Below are 13,693 nucleotides of genomic sequence, written 5' to 3' on the forward strand. Positions count from 1 at the left end.
ATAGTCGAGACAAAATCTGGATGAAAAACACATTTATTTATTGATGTGATTCATTAAATCACTGTTTTCACGGCGGTGAAACTAGAATAAAGTCTCTGTTAAAATTGGGGAAACGAGTATTTTGTTTGTAATGCAACGTCTGTACGTGACATGGTGCACATAGGTTCCGTACTGACGTAGTCACATGGGACGCAGAACAGAGGTCTCCTGGGTGAAGGTCCTGTGTTTGTTTGAGCCATCCATCCACCAGCACCTCCTCCGGACGCAGGCCTTTTGTGACATTACCGTGTTGCATAATCGTTTGAACCCAAAGCGTGATTTTTCTAACCTAACCAACCGTTAAACAACGTGAACCGCGAGACATTTCTGCAAGGCGTGGTGGGAGGCCGATGTGAATCAGAAACGTCGTGCAACGTATTCCACGGTTTGCAGAAACACACAACGCCGACATTTTATTTCTGGCGACTGGGTTTGACTTCCAGAGGTGAAAGCTGTGTAATATAAAAAAAAAAAAGGTGTAAGAAATGCACAAAGGCCTGGGAGTTCAATGGAAATGTCAGAGACATTGTCAGAGCCAGAGAAGTGTGGGCGGCAGCCATAAATTGAACAGCGTGTGAAGGAAGCAGCTCAAAAAGGCGACGGTGGAAGCAAACAATCAGATCAGTGTGGAGAACGGGAGGATTTCTAATTTTTTAAATGGGGAAGCCTTTAGAAATCAATGAGATGCGACTCCTCAGATGGATGGGGAACACGCTCTCGGTAGAACAAAAGGCCAAAGCGGGCGTTGCTAAAAGCAGCATTGTCGACCTTTTTATGCCGTTCACACACGATCGTGCTCAATGAGAAGTCCTCAGCTTCATATTTCTACAGCTGAAAAAAACACTTCTGGCCCAGTAGCGCACAATTCCATCCATCAAGACAGTAAAGGTGCACTTAGCATCGATTTCAAACGGACCTCAGAGGCAGTAATTTACTGCGGGATGGCAGGAGTCACGGTGGATCTTCTGACGGCGATACTACGCGATAGAAATCGGCTAGAATGAACATAAAAACCTGACAATAAGTTAAATGTCATACAGGCTATAAGTGTAGGAAACTGGTATAATAAAAAGAGATCACATAAATCAGATTAAGGGGGAGGAAAGAGGCTTACTGCGCCGACAGGAATCAATACAACTGTGCTGGCGTGTTGGTGGTCGTGGCTGATGTTTCTCCCCCCCGTGTCTCAGCATGCTAGAGCTACATACTGAAGGAAATGAACAAAAGTACACAGTAGTTGGCACTGTGGTCTGAAAACAGACGCGTCATCCACTCAAACAAATTGACATCTGCGTTGAAAAACAACAGCACAAAGACATCTTTGTGTCGCGAGCTGAGCAACAGTGGCGGGTCTTTATACTACGTTGGTTTGCTGTGATCTTTCTGACGAGGAAGGAGGACTGTGTTTATTGATGAGACGTGGATTAAAAAGACCTTCTGCTCTTCTGCTGCTGCGTCTCTTCACTGGTGTGATTGTATCTGGACATAGACAGTTGTAGATGTTTCAATTGCCACACCGTGCTCTCAATCTATTTCAGGATTTGATCATTCTAACACTTTCAACACGAGTATGTTCACTTTGAGTTTGAAAGAGAACTAAACTATAGCTACGGCGCGGTACAGGTGGGCAGACCATGGATGTGTTCATAAGAAGGGGCCGACTGCGGTGGTTACTACCTCACTTTGAGCAAACACTAGTAAGCTAATGGCTCGTTCTCCGTGTGCAGTTGTGTGTTGAGGTGGTTGATTCACAGCATCCTTGTCAGCGTAGGGGACAAATAAGAAAGTTGGTTCCAGTAATAGTAGCCGGTGTAGTTATTATAGTAACAGAAAAGCTATGGTATCATTTTATTCCAAAAGATGTACAGAGAGCAGAGAAAGCACCACGGTTAAAGAGTAACCGCCCGTCCAGGACGCTCTGAGAAGTACAGTGAACCCACCCTGCAGCGAGACGATCATTTAATCGAGTTTTGGGTTCTAGACAGCCTGGAGACGATACCTGAGGGGGTTTAGCCTGAACCTCATCCAGCTGCAGGTCACATATCTTCCTCTGCATCAGATTCTTCTCACGGCTCCAACTGTTGTCCTGCTCCAGATTCTTGGAGCTGATTGAAGAATGTTGGCCAGCGAGTCCTCTCGGACTTCTAGGAGGACTTCCCCCCCCCTCAGATCTACCTCGGGTGAGCCTCACTGTCCTTCAGTTCACACCTGATTTGTTCTTCCAGTGAACTGAGGGAGAACCTCCCTGGAGTCGAATTCCACGTAATCCAGCTTTGTCTTCTGTTGGACCTCGGGGTGTTCTCTCCTCTGTCCTCCTCGTTTGTGGTTTTCCATTGTCACAGTCATGTGTCTGAACCTGACCTGGGTCTGAGTATTTAGTCTTGGATGCTCATGAACGTGATTGTGTGCCAGTTGGGTCACCATTTTCCCAAACTCCTGAAACCATGCGGACTCAGCGATCACCTGTTATTGCGGACGGTGCATTTACCCTGACAGACGATAGAGAAAATGACGCCGTTAGCGGCAAACGCGATATTTTACGAAGCTCATTAAAGCAGCAAAATAAGAAGCTGTATCTGTAGCAGTTTGAATAGTTATACACTTTACGGTTTTAGCTTTATTTGGTATCAATAGCTAACGTTAAGTGGACACATGAACAAAGTTTAAAGTGATAACATTTTGTGCCATAAATAGTAACAAAATATGAAGCTTAGAGATGAGCGAAACGGGCAATTTCAGTAAGCAATTTACTGTCCTCCACCAAACAAGCACAGAAATGAGAGCTTTAAATAAAATACATTAGGGGCTCGGTTTAATGAAGCGCTGTAATTATTTTCACGTTCCAAACCAGTGAGAGAGCAGCAATGACACAGAGAAGACTGAAGATGAACTGAAGATGAGAAATAAACAAAAAACGCCAAATATGAGAATAATAACGTCTTCAAAAACAACAGGTTCCTGACACCGTTGGGCCCTTGGTACCTTCGTGCTCGGGCCATAAATATGGGTGAATAACGATAATAAAGCGTTGCTTACAGCCTTGGATGGGTGCGATAACGCAGTCATTTACAGTCATTTCCTTCTTTTTTTATGGAGCAGCCCGACTGTACTCACAGGCTGAACATCACTAAAAACACAACAAGTGGTCTTTGCCGTCTGCAGAGTCTCTCACAGGAGAGAGCCTGAACCCTCTTCACACACTGACCATGTCCTCTCTCTATCCTCGCCTCTCATCCGTTGCTCTGGTGTGTGAAACAGAATCTATAAAAGGTTTCTTATTATCTAACGGATGAATGCAACTGCCCCCCCCCCCCTCCGTTCTGATTGGGAGCCCCTCTTCTTTCCCTTTGCTCTCTCGTTTGCCCTCCCGAACAACTTAATTGCACGAGTCGTGAGTGAGAAAATTCCTGATTGCGACGGACACCGTGTGTCGAACTGGCGGTTGCGCTTCATTTACCTCGTAGACAACAGACTCCTCTGTTTGGAGAAGGGTACCATTTTAGAATCGGGACGCTCGCAGCCAATCGGGAGTGTTTGGCATCGTTCTCAGAGCTTCTCTGTCAAATGGAGGAAGTTGTACTTGGATCGTGTGGCACCGTCTGACTACACCGGCTCGAGCACCAGCATAAGGGTTTGCATCGTGGTTTTGGATGCAACTTTCATTCTTGGGCCAATCAAGAACGGGCCACGATGAAGCCGTTCATAAGCCAGCGTCTGAAGCATTATGGATGGGAGAAGTCATTCGATGCGTTTAATGAAATCGAACAGACTCCCAGCACTGAACAATGACATTATGAACACGTGCAACAGATTGCCAGATTGTCAGCAAAAAAAATCTTAAACAAAATTAAAATGTAATCCTGGAAAAAAAAAAAAGCAAAAACAAGCACTTTTCCAATCGTTGTTTGTTCAAAGTTCTACAGTAACTATATTTACCTGACAAGGACTTCTATTGGCCAAGGAGCAGAAGCAAAATAATATATATATGCTATCAGCACTATAAAACCTTTTGGAAGGCACTAGCAAGAAAGGTTGACCTGTCGACCGTAGCTAAGTGGAGAGCAGGGCCGCCTTTCAATCAGAGGGTCGGTGGTTTGATCCCCGGCTCCTGCTCTACTAGTCTCATGTCAATGTGTCCTTGAGCGAGACACTTAACCCCAAAATTGCTCCTGTAGCTGGTTCTACAGTGTGTAGATAGATACTGAATTGTAAGTCGCTTTGGATATAAGCATCTGCTAAATGACTGTAATGATTGGGACCTCAAACCAGAAAACGCTCATGCGAGTTGTTTTTGGAAGGCTTTATTTTGATGTTTCTCAAATCATCCCTGTGTTAACTTTTTACTAGCTTGATCTTTTCCGTGCATCCTGTCAGAACTTAAAGACATCATATCCACACTGCAGCCACAGAGAGAAGTACATTTACCATAAGTCTGACAACTTTTGGACCCGTGAATATAAACCTGCTTAACGTGGCCAAGAAGTCAACCCTCTCCGGGAGATATCTAGCTGGGGAACGACAGTAAGCCAGTGACTTGTGTTCAAGTAAACACGCTTATTTGCAGTAGGAGCAACACTGCATTATGCAATTTAAATATTGTCCTTTTGGCCGGTGATCAAGTCCACTGGAGCCGCTCGGCCGCTGCTGCCTCTGGGGTGGGGGGGGGAGGCTTGAGGACGAGTGTGCTTGATTCAGCAAAAAAGCCATATGTCAGCGGTCCAGTGAGCCATAGATGAATATACACAAGTCCCCTCGTGTGTACTCATTTAGAATGGGGCCAGCTGATGGGAAGAGATGCAGGGCTTGTTTACGTGGGCTTCATTGTTGCATACAGGTCAGTGAGCACCGTCATCAGCAAAATATGACACGCATCCAACAACCTATCTACGTGTAACGCACGGAGATGCACGACCGTGATGACGAAGACCTCAAATATATTTCTGACTCTCTTTCACTTTGATTCCTCAGTCCAGCTTGTCGAAACTGAATGAATGAATGAATGAATGAGAGGCCGTTAAAGAACGACGGACCTCTGGCACAGTGTCAGGGCAGACCATCAGCCGGACCGCTTCCTGCTTCCGACGGGGCTGCCAACACAAGCCGTGATCTCTGGGAGGGTCGAGAGGTCGGAGGGGGAGGGGCGGCGAAGACCGTCTCCGCGTCGGTCTGAAGCGGTTACCAAACGTCTGACATCTTGCTTTCGAAGTCACATTGATAGCGGAGACCGCTTAGAGTCACAGCAACGCAAACACAAAGCAACATTGTCACAAGAGAGATGTGTGGGCTACACTGTACCTACGGCCAGGAGGCAATGGAAGATGTGCTTCATATCACCGAGGTCAAACACCCGACTGACGACACAAACACCGCTTCAGTTACATCACCCGCAAGATAAATTAACAACAAATAATCGGAGGAAATTTTCCAAACGTTGCTTTGTTCTTTTAATTTTTGTTCTCATACCCGTCTTCTTTTTCCATGCTGTTAAGTCATTGTGTGTGTGTGTGCAAGAGAGGCACATCTGTCTGTGTGATCTGTGTGTGTGTGTGTGTGTGTGTGTGTGTGTGTGTGTGTGTGTGTGTGTGTGTGTGTGTGTGTGTGTGTGTGTGTTGGGTCATGTGCGCTAGAACTGACCTTCGGCCTGAGGTGACATCACTGTGTGCTCCAGTAGTTCGTACGGACTGAAAGTACAGCGTTTCTTGTACGGCTGTGAGAGAGCGCTGCCTCACAGAAGCTCAGAGTGGTGAGAGAGAATCACTGCTAAACAGCTGGAGTGTTTGGTGAAATTAGGGATACCTTGCGATTGACAGGTCGCTGCCCAGTTTGAGTGTTTCCTTTTCACTGTGTGTTTTCAGTTTATGAAGTTGCTTTCAGGCCTACTTAGCTCCGCCCTCTCGTGCCACTTCTGGTTCCAACAAACCAAGATGTCAACGGCCAAAAAAGCCGACCTCGAGGCTTCAAAACCGAAGTCCACACAAACCGACGGGTGACGTCGCGATCACTACGTCCACCTCTTATATACGGTCTATTGCAGTGAGAACGGGTCGGTTCAGACTGCTTTTAGCTCGGTTTTGGTCTCCACCAACCTTGAGAACAACATGTTCCGTCTCCGTTAGATGCCGAATGCCCCGCTGTGTTCACCAGCTAGTCTCTAACTACGTCCGTCTGCTGTTTTTAGTGCTCAGATGCTGGTGTACAGTGAGTTCATCAGAGCGTTTTTTTCTGGGATAACAGCTGCCTGCTGCTGGAAACAACTCCAAGCACAGCATGACCGTCACCTTAAACAACACTGTCTGACTAAGTAGGAGGTTGGTATGGACGAAGGCCAGTTTGTTTAACTCCCGCCCTTCACTTCCTCCAGGCTGCAGTGAAGGCCGATTCTTAAAACGGACACGTCAGAGAGACTTGGCTTGAGTCCTGTCTGTGAAAAAGGGCGATCCGTTAAGAGATAGATAGTCCCACAGCGATAATCAATCCTGCCAGACATCCCTCTGCGCAGTATTGTGCAGCCTAGACCTTCAGCCCATATTCTTCTTATCTATTATGAAACATCCAGCATACTCTTATCCGACATCTTTATGAACGTTAAGCAAAGCACATGGTCAAACGCGTCACGTTCTCCTCTGGTTCTCTTCGTGTCCGGGCTGTAGATGTAATAAAGATGACCTTTTGTTTCCTTCCATCCCATCTTTTCTTGGAGTCGGGCCTCACGAGACAACAATCGCTGCCTTCTTCGCTCCGGTACGTATGGCCGTACAACAGGTTCTCCATTTCTCTGCTCCACACAGTTATCTTGTTTATCTCCTCATCAATCTCACTTCTCGGGATTCTGCTCAGAACAGTTGGAAAATAACAACAGAGGTGCTCGAAATGAAGCTTGTTGCTAGCAGAACAAAAAGAGTTAACAACAGTTAACAGTTGAACCCTCTGTTGTCCTCTCCGTGTCTGTCTACATGTCACCTCCCCCCCCCCTTGTCCCCATGTGAACAGTCGGCCTACTGTGTCCAGCGGCTGTGAGTGGACAACAACAGTGCTGGGGGGTCAACACCAGACTGGCCTATTGTGTCACAGGGCACCAGCGTGGTTTGCACAGCAGGCCATACGCGTCGTGGTGGTTTCTGTTGTTTGGACATCCACAGGTATTTGTATGCGACGGTGTCAGGAGATGGATTGATAGAGGCAGCGGGAAAAGTTCAGTGATTTATTGAGGAGATGACTCGCAGGGTCCGAGAGCAGGCGAGTAAATAAAAAACAACGCTGGAAGGACAGGAGGGGAATAACGAGGGACAGGTGACAGCAGAGCCAAAGAAGGACACGTGAAAACAATTAGGGGGCGGGGCAGCCAATTAGGGGGCGGGGCTGCCACACAAAGGCAGGAAGTAAAGTGAAAGAGAAGTTGAATATCAAAATAAAACACTAAACATAAATGACACACCTAACCCAGATAACAACGTTCTCTAGATAACTGACAATCCTCAAAAGACGCAACGCAGTCCAGTCTTCACAAAAAGTCAAAGTGTGTTTTTAGGATAACGTACTGCAGGACAAAGTTGAAGCCGTCTTACAGAAGAGCACCTGCAAAAAAGGTGAAAGCTCCACGATGACGGAGCCGTTCTGACGATCACATGTTCAGGCAGTCCCACATTAAGAGGACGAGCGGTCTAATCGTTTGAGAGACAACGAACATGCAGTGTGTTTGACTGTTTGACGAGGCGTTGGTTCACTCCTTCTGACGGTGTCTCTTCTGTCTCTGTAGGCCGTCAACACCTGAACCCAACCCTTCCAAAACACGTGGACACAGACTGCCGACATCACGGCGGCATCAGAGGCGGGACGGAATGCAGACGCAAATTTAAAAAATGTCCCTGCGGATGATTTCTTCTTCTACAGAGGTGTTCAGTCTTGTAAACACTGAATTAAGCGTCCGTGTTTGTGGACATAACTTAAGGGCTTAGCAGTCAGACTTAGCTCCGTTCCCACAGTGACTTCCATAACAACCAGCTCTCGCTCCCAACTCCTTTATATTTTGATAAAGTACTTATGTTCCAGATGACAATCTTTTCCAAAACTAAACCTATGTTTGAAAATGCCTCTGACCAAACAGCAGTATTTGACGAGTTGGGAGTGATGACGAGTTAAAGTGATATTTTAAATGGTTGCATTTCCTCCTAAATAAACCATCTCAAGGCCTCAGTTATTGCCTTTAGGCTGGTTGTTAGCAGCTACTGTTAGCATTACTTAGTGCCGGTAACTTCACTTCAGCTTCTTAAATTAGTAGCAAGGTGTTGTGGTTGTTTTGCAGATTGTAAATGCACTACACATAATAGAGTGGCATGAATCAGACATCTACAGACATAGATGTCTATCTGTGGTCCTGTATTGATATAGACTTAGTGGTGAATCGGAGCTGAATGTACTCGGTGAAGTATTAATTGACACATTGTATCTTTATTTGCCGAACCCATTCGGAGATCATTAGGTCTTTCTCACATTGTGACTACTTTTGATTTAAATAAACCATGGCCATTAAATGAGTTACACATGACTTTAGATACAAATCTATTTCAGCTTAATGTCAAAACCGTGCATCAGAGTGTGAGACCTTTACATCTGTCAGATGGCTGCTATACGTCACATTATGCCTGTGTGATTGTTCTGATGCGTCGGCTGTTGGGAACGTTTTCCCTCGGGTTCTGGCTCACGGTCCTGCTTCTGACAAGAAGCGGCTCCATGACTCACAGCTTTCCTCGCACCACTCGCACACAACAGCATTATTTCGATTTCCCAAGGTGGCGTCTGTCTCCGTCGGTGTGCGAGCCAACCTCTAATAAGCTATCACAGCTGCAGCACTATACTAGCAACTTGGGAGACAGAAGCCTGCAATTATGCAAAGAACACACTGGCTATACCCTCTCCCGCCCAGAGGAGCGATCCCTGGACGCCAGGACGCCCGACCGCTCGTCAATCAGCTCCTCTCCACCAGACAGTGCCGATCACAACGTGTGTTTGTCCAGCGGTCCCTGAAAGCAACGTAGTTCACCCTACAGCGCTGGCAGCCACAGAGAGGGTGGACGTTTTTAAATGAGCCGGATGTCTCGGCTGCGAACGCACCACCCGCCCACCTGTGAAGAGCTTTTCAAGCCGCGAGCGAGGAAAGCACGCCCAGCAACACTTGGGTCCCTTCGGTCTTTTTTTAGTAATTCGATGCGACCCTGGCAGCTCATGCACACAGAGACAGCATCCGGTCACATGTTGTGGTGCAGGAGCTGAAACGTACAAGCAATATAATATGTACCAATGGTGGTTCCTTAAGATACTCTCTTTATGCGTCTAATCCTCATGCTGTTTGATCAACAGTTGGCTTTTACAATGTGCAAACAAGTACAGATATATGCTGAGAAGAAGACTCCAAGCTAGTGATCCAACTGTAGAGCCAGAACTCTCCGTCTGTCTGTGTGTTCTTCAGATATCTCCAGAACCGTTCATCCGATCTGCTTAACACTCAGTGGATATATTGCCGGGGACCCGAGGCCGCGCAGCGTCGAAGCCGGTGCAGTTTGGACACGCAACACGTTGAGGAAACGAGTGACCAGCGCTTAGTACGGCAGCGGGGGGGGGGGGGGGGGGGCGGCTTCGGGACTCGGGCATGTGATCCGCATCGGGCCTTTCCAGGCTCATTGACCGTGGTTCACTTAACTCCTCTTCGTCAACGAGCGATAAGCTGCAAGTAGCGAAACCTTGAGCCAAGCGACCCAGGATCTGCACTACTATTAACAACGCACCGTTATAGATCGGCTTAGCAATTGTTTTATGAGAAAGGAAGTGCATTCACACGTTGGGTTTTGGAGAGAAGCACTGAATATAAACACATTTTTTGAATATTTACAGGAACGCTCAGTGGAGCATTCCTGTAGGACTGAGGAGTGAGGGCGAGCTGTGTACAGTCATCAGTTTATATTCTACTGGCTCTCACTTTATCGTGGCTTTACTCCAGTTCATTCAACCGCACACCAACCGAAGGAGAAGCACTGTGCGATTAAAATAGAGCAACAATGTGGTGGAGAAGAAAGAGCAAGAGAATGGAAAGTAACAAGAAGACACAGGAACACAATGTTCCTCAGTGCTAATGGCATGCTAGCATCTCAACAACAAGAGGTAAACTGCTTTACCAAGTAATTATGTAGTGTCACTGACCTGCATAAAAACACGCTGCCCACACAGTTCCCTCTTCACACGAAAACACTGAAGATATCTTGTGTTGGTTTTCTTTGTGTTGTTGGGGAAACAGGCTCCACCACTAGAACAGTGTAATTTAGACACACAGTGAGAACGCATGGAGCCTCAGGTTGTGAAATGATGGTTTTATTTTCACAAAAGACGCTTCAGCTCGCTGGAGCATTTAACCTGTCAGTGTTTCACCACGGCAGCCGGCAGACTCTGCGCTGTGTAAACCACCAAACTGTTCGACCAAATGTTTGCATGCGTTTGTCCGTCTGCGAGAGGGGGGGGGGCTCGTTAAATACGGCAGGGTCCATCTTTGCGTTATCGCGGCTGAGTGGGCCGAGGGCCGTGCGAGGAGTCAGCTCCTCGATAATAATCCGGTTGTGTAAACGTTGCTATTGTGCTTCAGCCGGCAGCGCTTCGAGGCAAAAATGACAGTCTTGTTGTTCACAAAAGGTAAATGTGCTGTTATTGTGTGAGGCAGGTATACATGGGCTCCGCAAGTGGCCAAAAGGATAACTGGAATTAAGATTAGGACCACTTTAAAAAGCAAACTAAAGACTGAAAGCTGGCAAAGACAGAGTACTGAGAAAGATCATTAGTGTGATGGCTATGTTTGGCATCACTCACTGTATATTCAGTGTAGTCGGGGTCTAAATTCACTGCTGCCAGTCACGCTTTTATTTTTGAAACTCGCTCATGATACAAAGCCAAAAGACTGAGGCTAAAGCTGTTAGCATCCTCAACAGATGATTCAAGACAGTGCTAGTAGAGCAAATAAACCCGGTTTTAACAGAACCCCGGTTTGGTTTATGTTTACCATTTTAAAAAAACACAGCCATAATTTCAGAATAAGGACAAATCAAGGAGTTTGGGTAACGCTATCTCAAGTCACGAGTTCTGCTCATGGTTGGCGTTGGAGCAAAACGTTCCCAAACCCAATAAAGAGCAGCACAGAGCTACTGACGTTAGCCTAGACGTTGATGAGGTTGCCGCCACACGCTGGCAAAACCACGCGGTAAATGTGTTGCTCTGCTTTTCTAACGTCACTCGTGATCACACAAAATAATGGTTAGCTAATGATACACAACTCTGTGGCTCTGGACACGACAAGGATGTAGGCGGTAAGCTAGTTAGCGAGGCACGCTAACACCAGCGGCTAACGCCAGAGCAGATACAACACACCGATTGACCCATTCCTGATACCTTTGCTCTTGTGTTTTGATCATTTAAAAAGGTGAATCTATTTAAAGAACCCCTTGGGTTGTACTGGACATGGCTCCTATACAGCTCCATGCATGCACACTGCTTCAGCCTGTTGATGAAAAGCTGAAGCTGGACGAACGTTCCATGCCTCGTTGCTTTTGCTACGCCATCATTGGACGATTGCTGTTTGGAAGAGAAACATACATGCTGTAACATGGAAAAGAAGAATCTCTAATGGGGCATTTTGATGCTTTTGAAGACCCTTGAACATCGTCACAGTAATGACTTCAATCACTGCAGAGTTGTCGGTGTGTTCAACATGCAAACACGAGCAACTTCTCACTAACGGGCGGTTTATTTTGGCGACGGCATCAGCGACGCTGCAGTCTGAACTCTGCATGATTCAGCAACGCATGATGTGAAAAGGGAACCAGGTTTGAAAACACACACACACACACACACACACACACACACACACACACACACACACACACACACACACACACACACACACACACACACACACACACACACACACACACACACACACACCCGCAGGCCCTTATAGGTAAACAGTGCTGTGTGTACAGTGGCTATGGACAGACCTCTGTGTATTCGAGTGGGCCCTCCTGCATTACTACTGGTCCAGTGTCAGTTTACATGCGAGCGCTAATGCATGAGGCTCATCAGAGAGGAGTGATAGCGTTCCTGGGTGTTGTGCTTTCACATATCTTAAGACGTTCTATTGGCAGCGGTGGACACAGAAGCAACGTGCACTTCCAAACGAAGACGAGGCCTCATCTATTCTCACAATGTATCACATCGCTATAAGTAACAGCACGGCTTCATCTTGGTGATTCCTATCAGTCACAGAACTAATAGTTTGGTATGGAACGATTTCTGCTTTTTCTCCCATTATCAGGCTTCATTAATCCGATTTACACCCGTTTCATATTTTGTACGTAACATCAGAATGTCATTACATGCCGAGCGCCATTAAAGATCTTCAGGTCAAAAAAAAAAAAAAAGAGAGTAAAGCAACCGCTGGAGCGCAGGAAGCCCCCGAGGAGTCCTGAAAAAGACAATAATGAACATGGTACACATACTGAATAAAGTACAGCACCATGTACCCCCTGTCTCTGACTCCCCTGATGCCATGCCGTAAGGTCTTCATGACAACGCGTGAGTGGATGTGGCTGCAGCACAGCTACTTACAGAGGAGCACAGGTCATCCAGGAGGATGGGGACTGGGGTGGGGTGGTGGTGGTGGTGGTGGTAGGGGGGCAGCACCGGGGAGCAGACTCCGGGGGCCTCTCCACTCTGGTTTCCCTCTCCTGCAGGTGTCACTCACGCTGAGGTAAAATCCACAAGACAGGGGTAGGGGGGTGTCCAGGAGTCCAGGAGTCCCTGCGACGGCTCACTCTCTGTCCTCTGCAGCAGAAGCACCGCGAGCTGCTTCTCTGGCCAGATGACGGGGAAGAGTGAACACAGAGAGACATGCAGTGGGGACCGCTCCGGAGAGGAGAAACTGCTGCTCACAAGTGTTTTATAATCAGCCCCTGGCTCCCCCCCCCCCCCCCACCGGGCCCGCCCTCGTTGGTATGGCAACGGCCAATCACCACTCGGCATGGCACAAGCCTCCTCCGCCTCCTCCTCCTCCTCCTCCTCTGACAGGATTGTCACACACCAGCCAGAACTATGAAATCGTGTGTATACATTTGCGGATGTGAAAGCGTGTATGCAAAAGTGTTAGTGTGTGTGTGTGTGTGTGGAGTCTGAACCCATGTACTGTGTATGTGCATACAAACAGTATATTTGTAGTCATGCACATGTGTGAACGTGTGAACCGTGCACACGTGTGACTGCGAGTGCAAGCGTGTACACAAGCAGAAGAGAGCAGCCGCTGATAGCATGAAAAACGTATGAAATGAGATCATTTGCAGCATTAAGACACGCAGCCGATTTCACGACCTCAAAGAGGTTCCCGGAGTTGAGATGCACTTGAAGGGTTGTTTTACCGCATGCTCCTCCGAGGCGCGAGAACAACGTGCTGAACCTGTCTTTGAGAGTCACGCCTCCGGAGCAGAACTCTCGGGAGGTCCACCTCGTGCAGACAGACACACCTCACAGCAACAGGAATTCTTTTTGCGTCGCAATTTGACACATTTGAGGCGTTCTCACTTTGCTTTCATTGGCGTGAGGTGACAGCGAGGGCTCTGCAGTTTGA

The 13,693-nt window shown here is 47.3% G+C and overlaps 1 protein-coding gene across 2 annotated transcripts in view; it reads right to left on the reverse strand.

Annotated features, from left to right (window-relative positions):
* The window catches only part of cdk18 (cyclin dependent kinase 18), a 33,124-nt gene extending 20,154 nt beyond the window's left edge, over window positions 1-12,970 (reverse strand). Inside the window, exon 1 of one of the 2 annotated variants that reach the window (XM_068711886.1) lies at window positions 12,682-12,970. Coding sequence is in view for 1 of the 2 variants with exons in the window: in XM_068711885.1 (XP_068567986.1) it covers window positions 5,674-5,692 (19 nt within the window). In the remaining variant the exon portion in view is untranslated. Of the gene's footprint in view, window positions 1-5,673; window positions 6,243-12,681 lie in introns of those variants that run through there. The other variant, XM_068711885.1, reaches the window with a different exon arrangement.
* Between the last annotated feature and the right edge of the window lie 723 nt (window positions 12,971-13,693).

Source organism: Cebidichthys violaceus, unplaced genomic scaffold (assembly GCF_023349555.1).
Source record: "Cebidichthys violaceus isolate CVI_PGR_0920_01 unplaced genomic scaffold, fCebVio1.0.p SCAF_17, whole genome shotgun sequence".
Lineage (NCBI taxonomy): Eukaryota > Metazoa > Chordata > Actinopteri > Perciformes > Stichaeidae > Cebidichthys > Cebidichthys violaceus.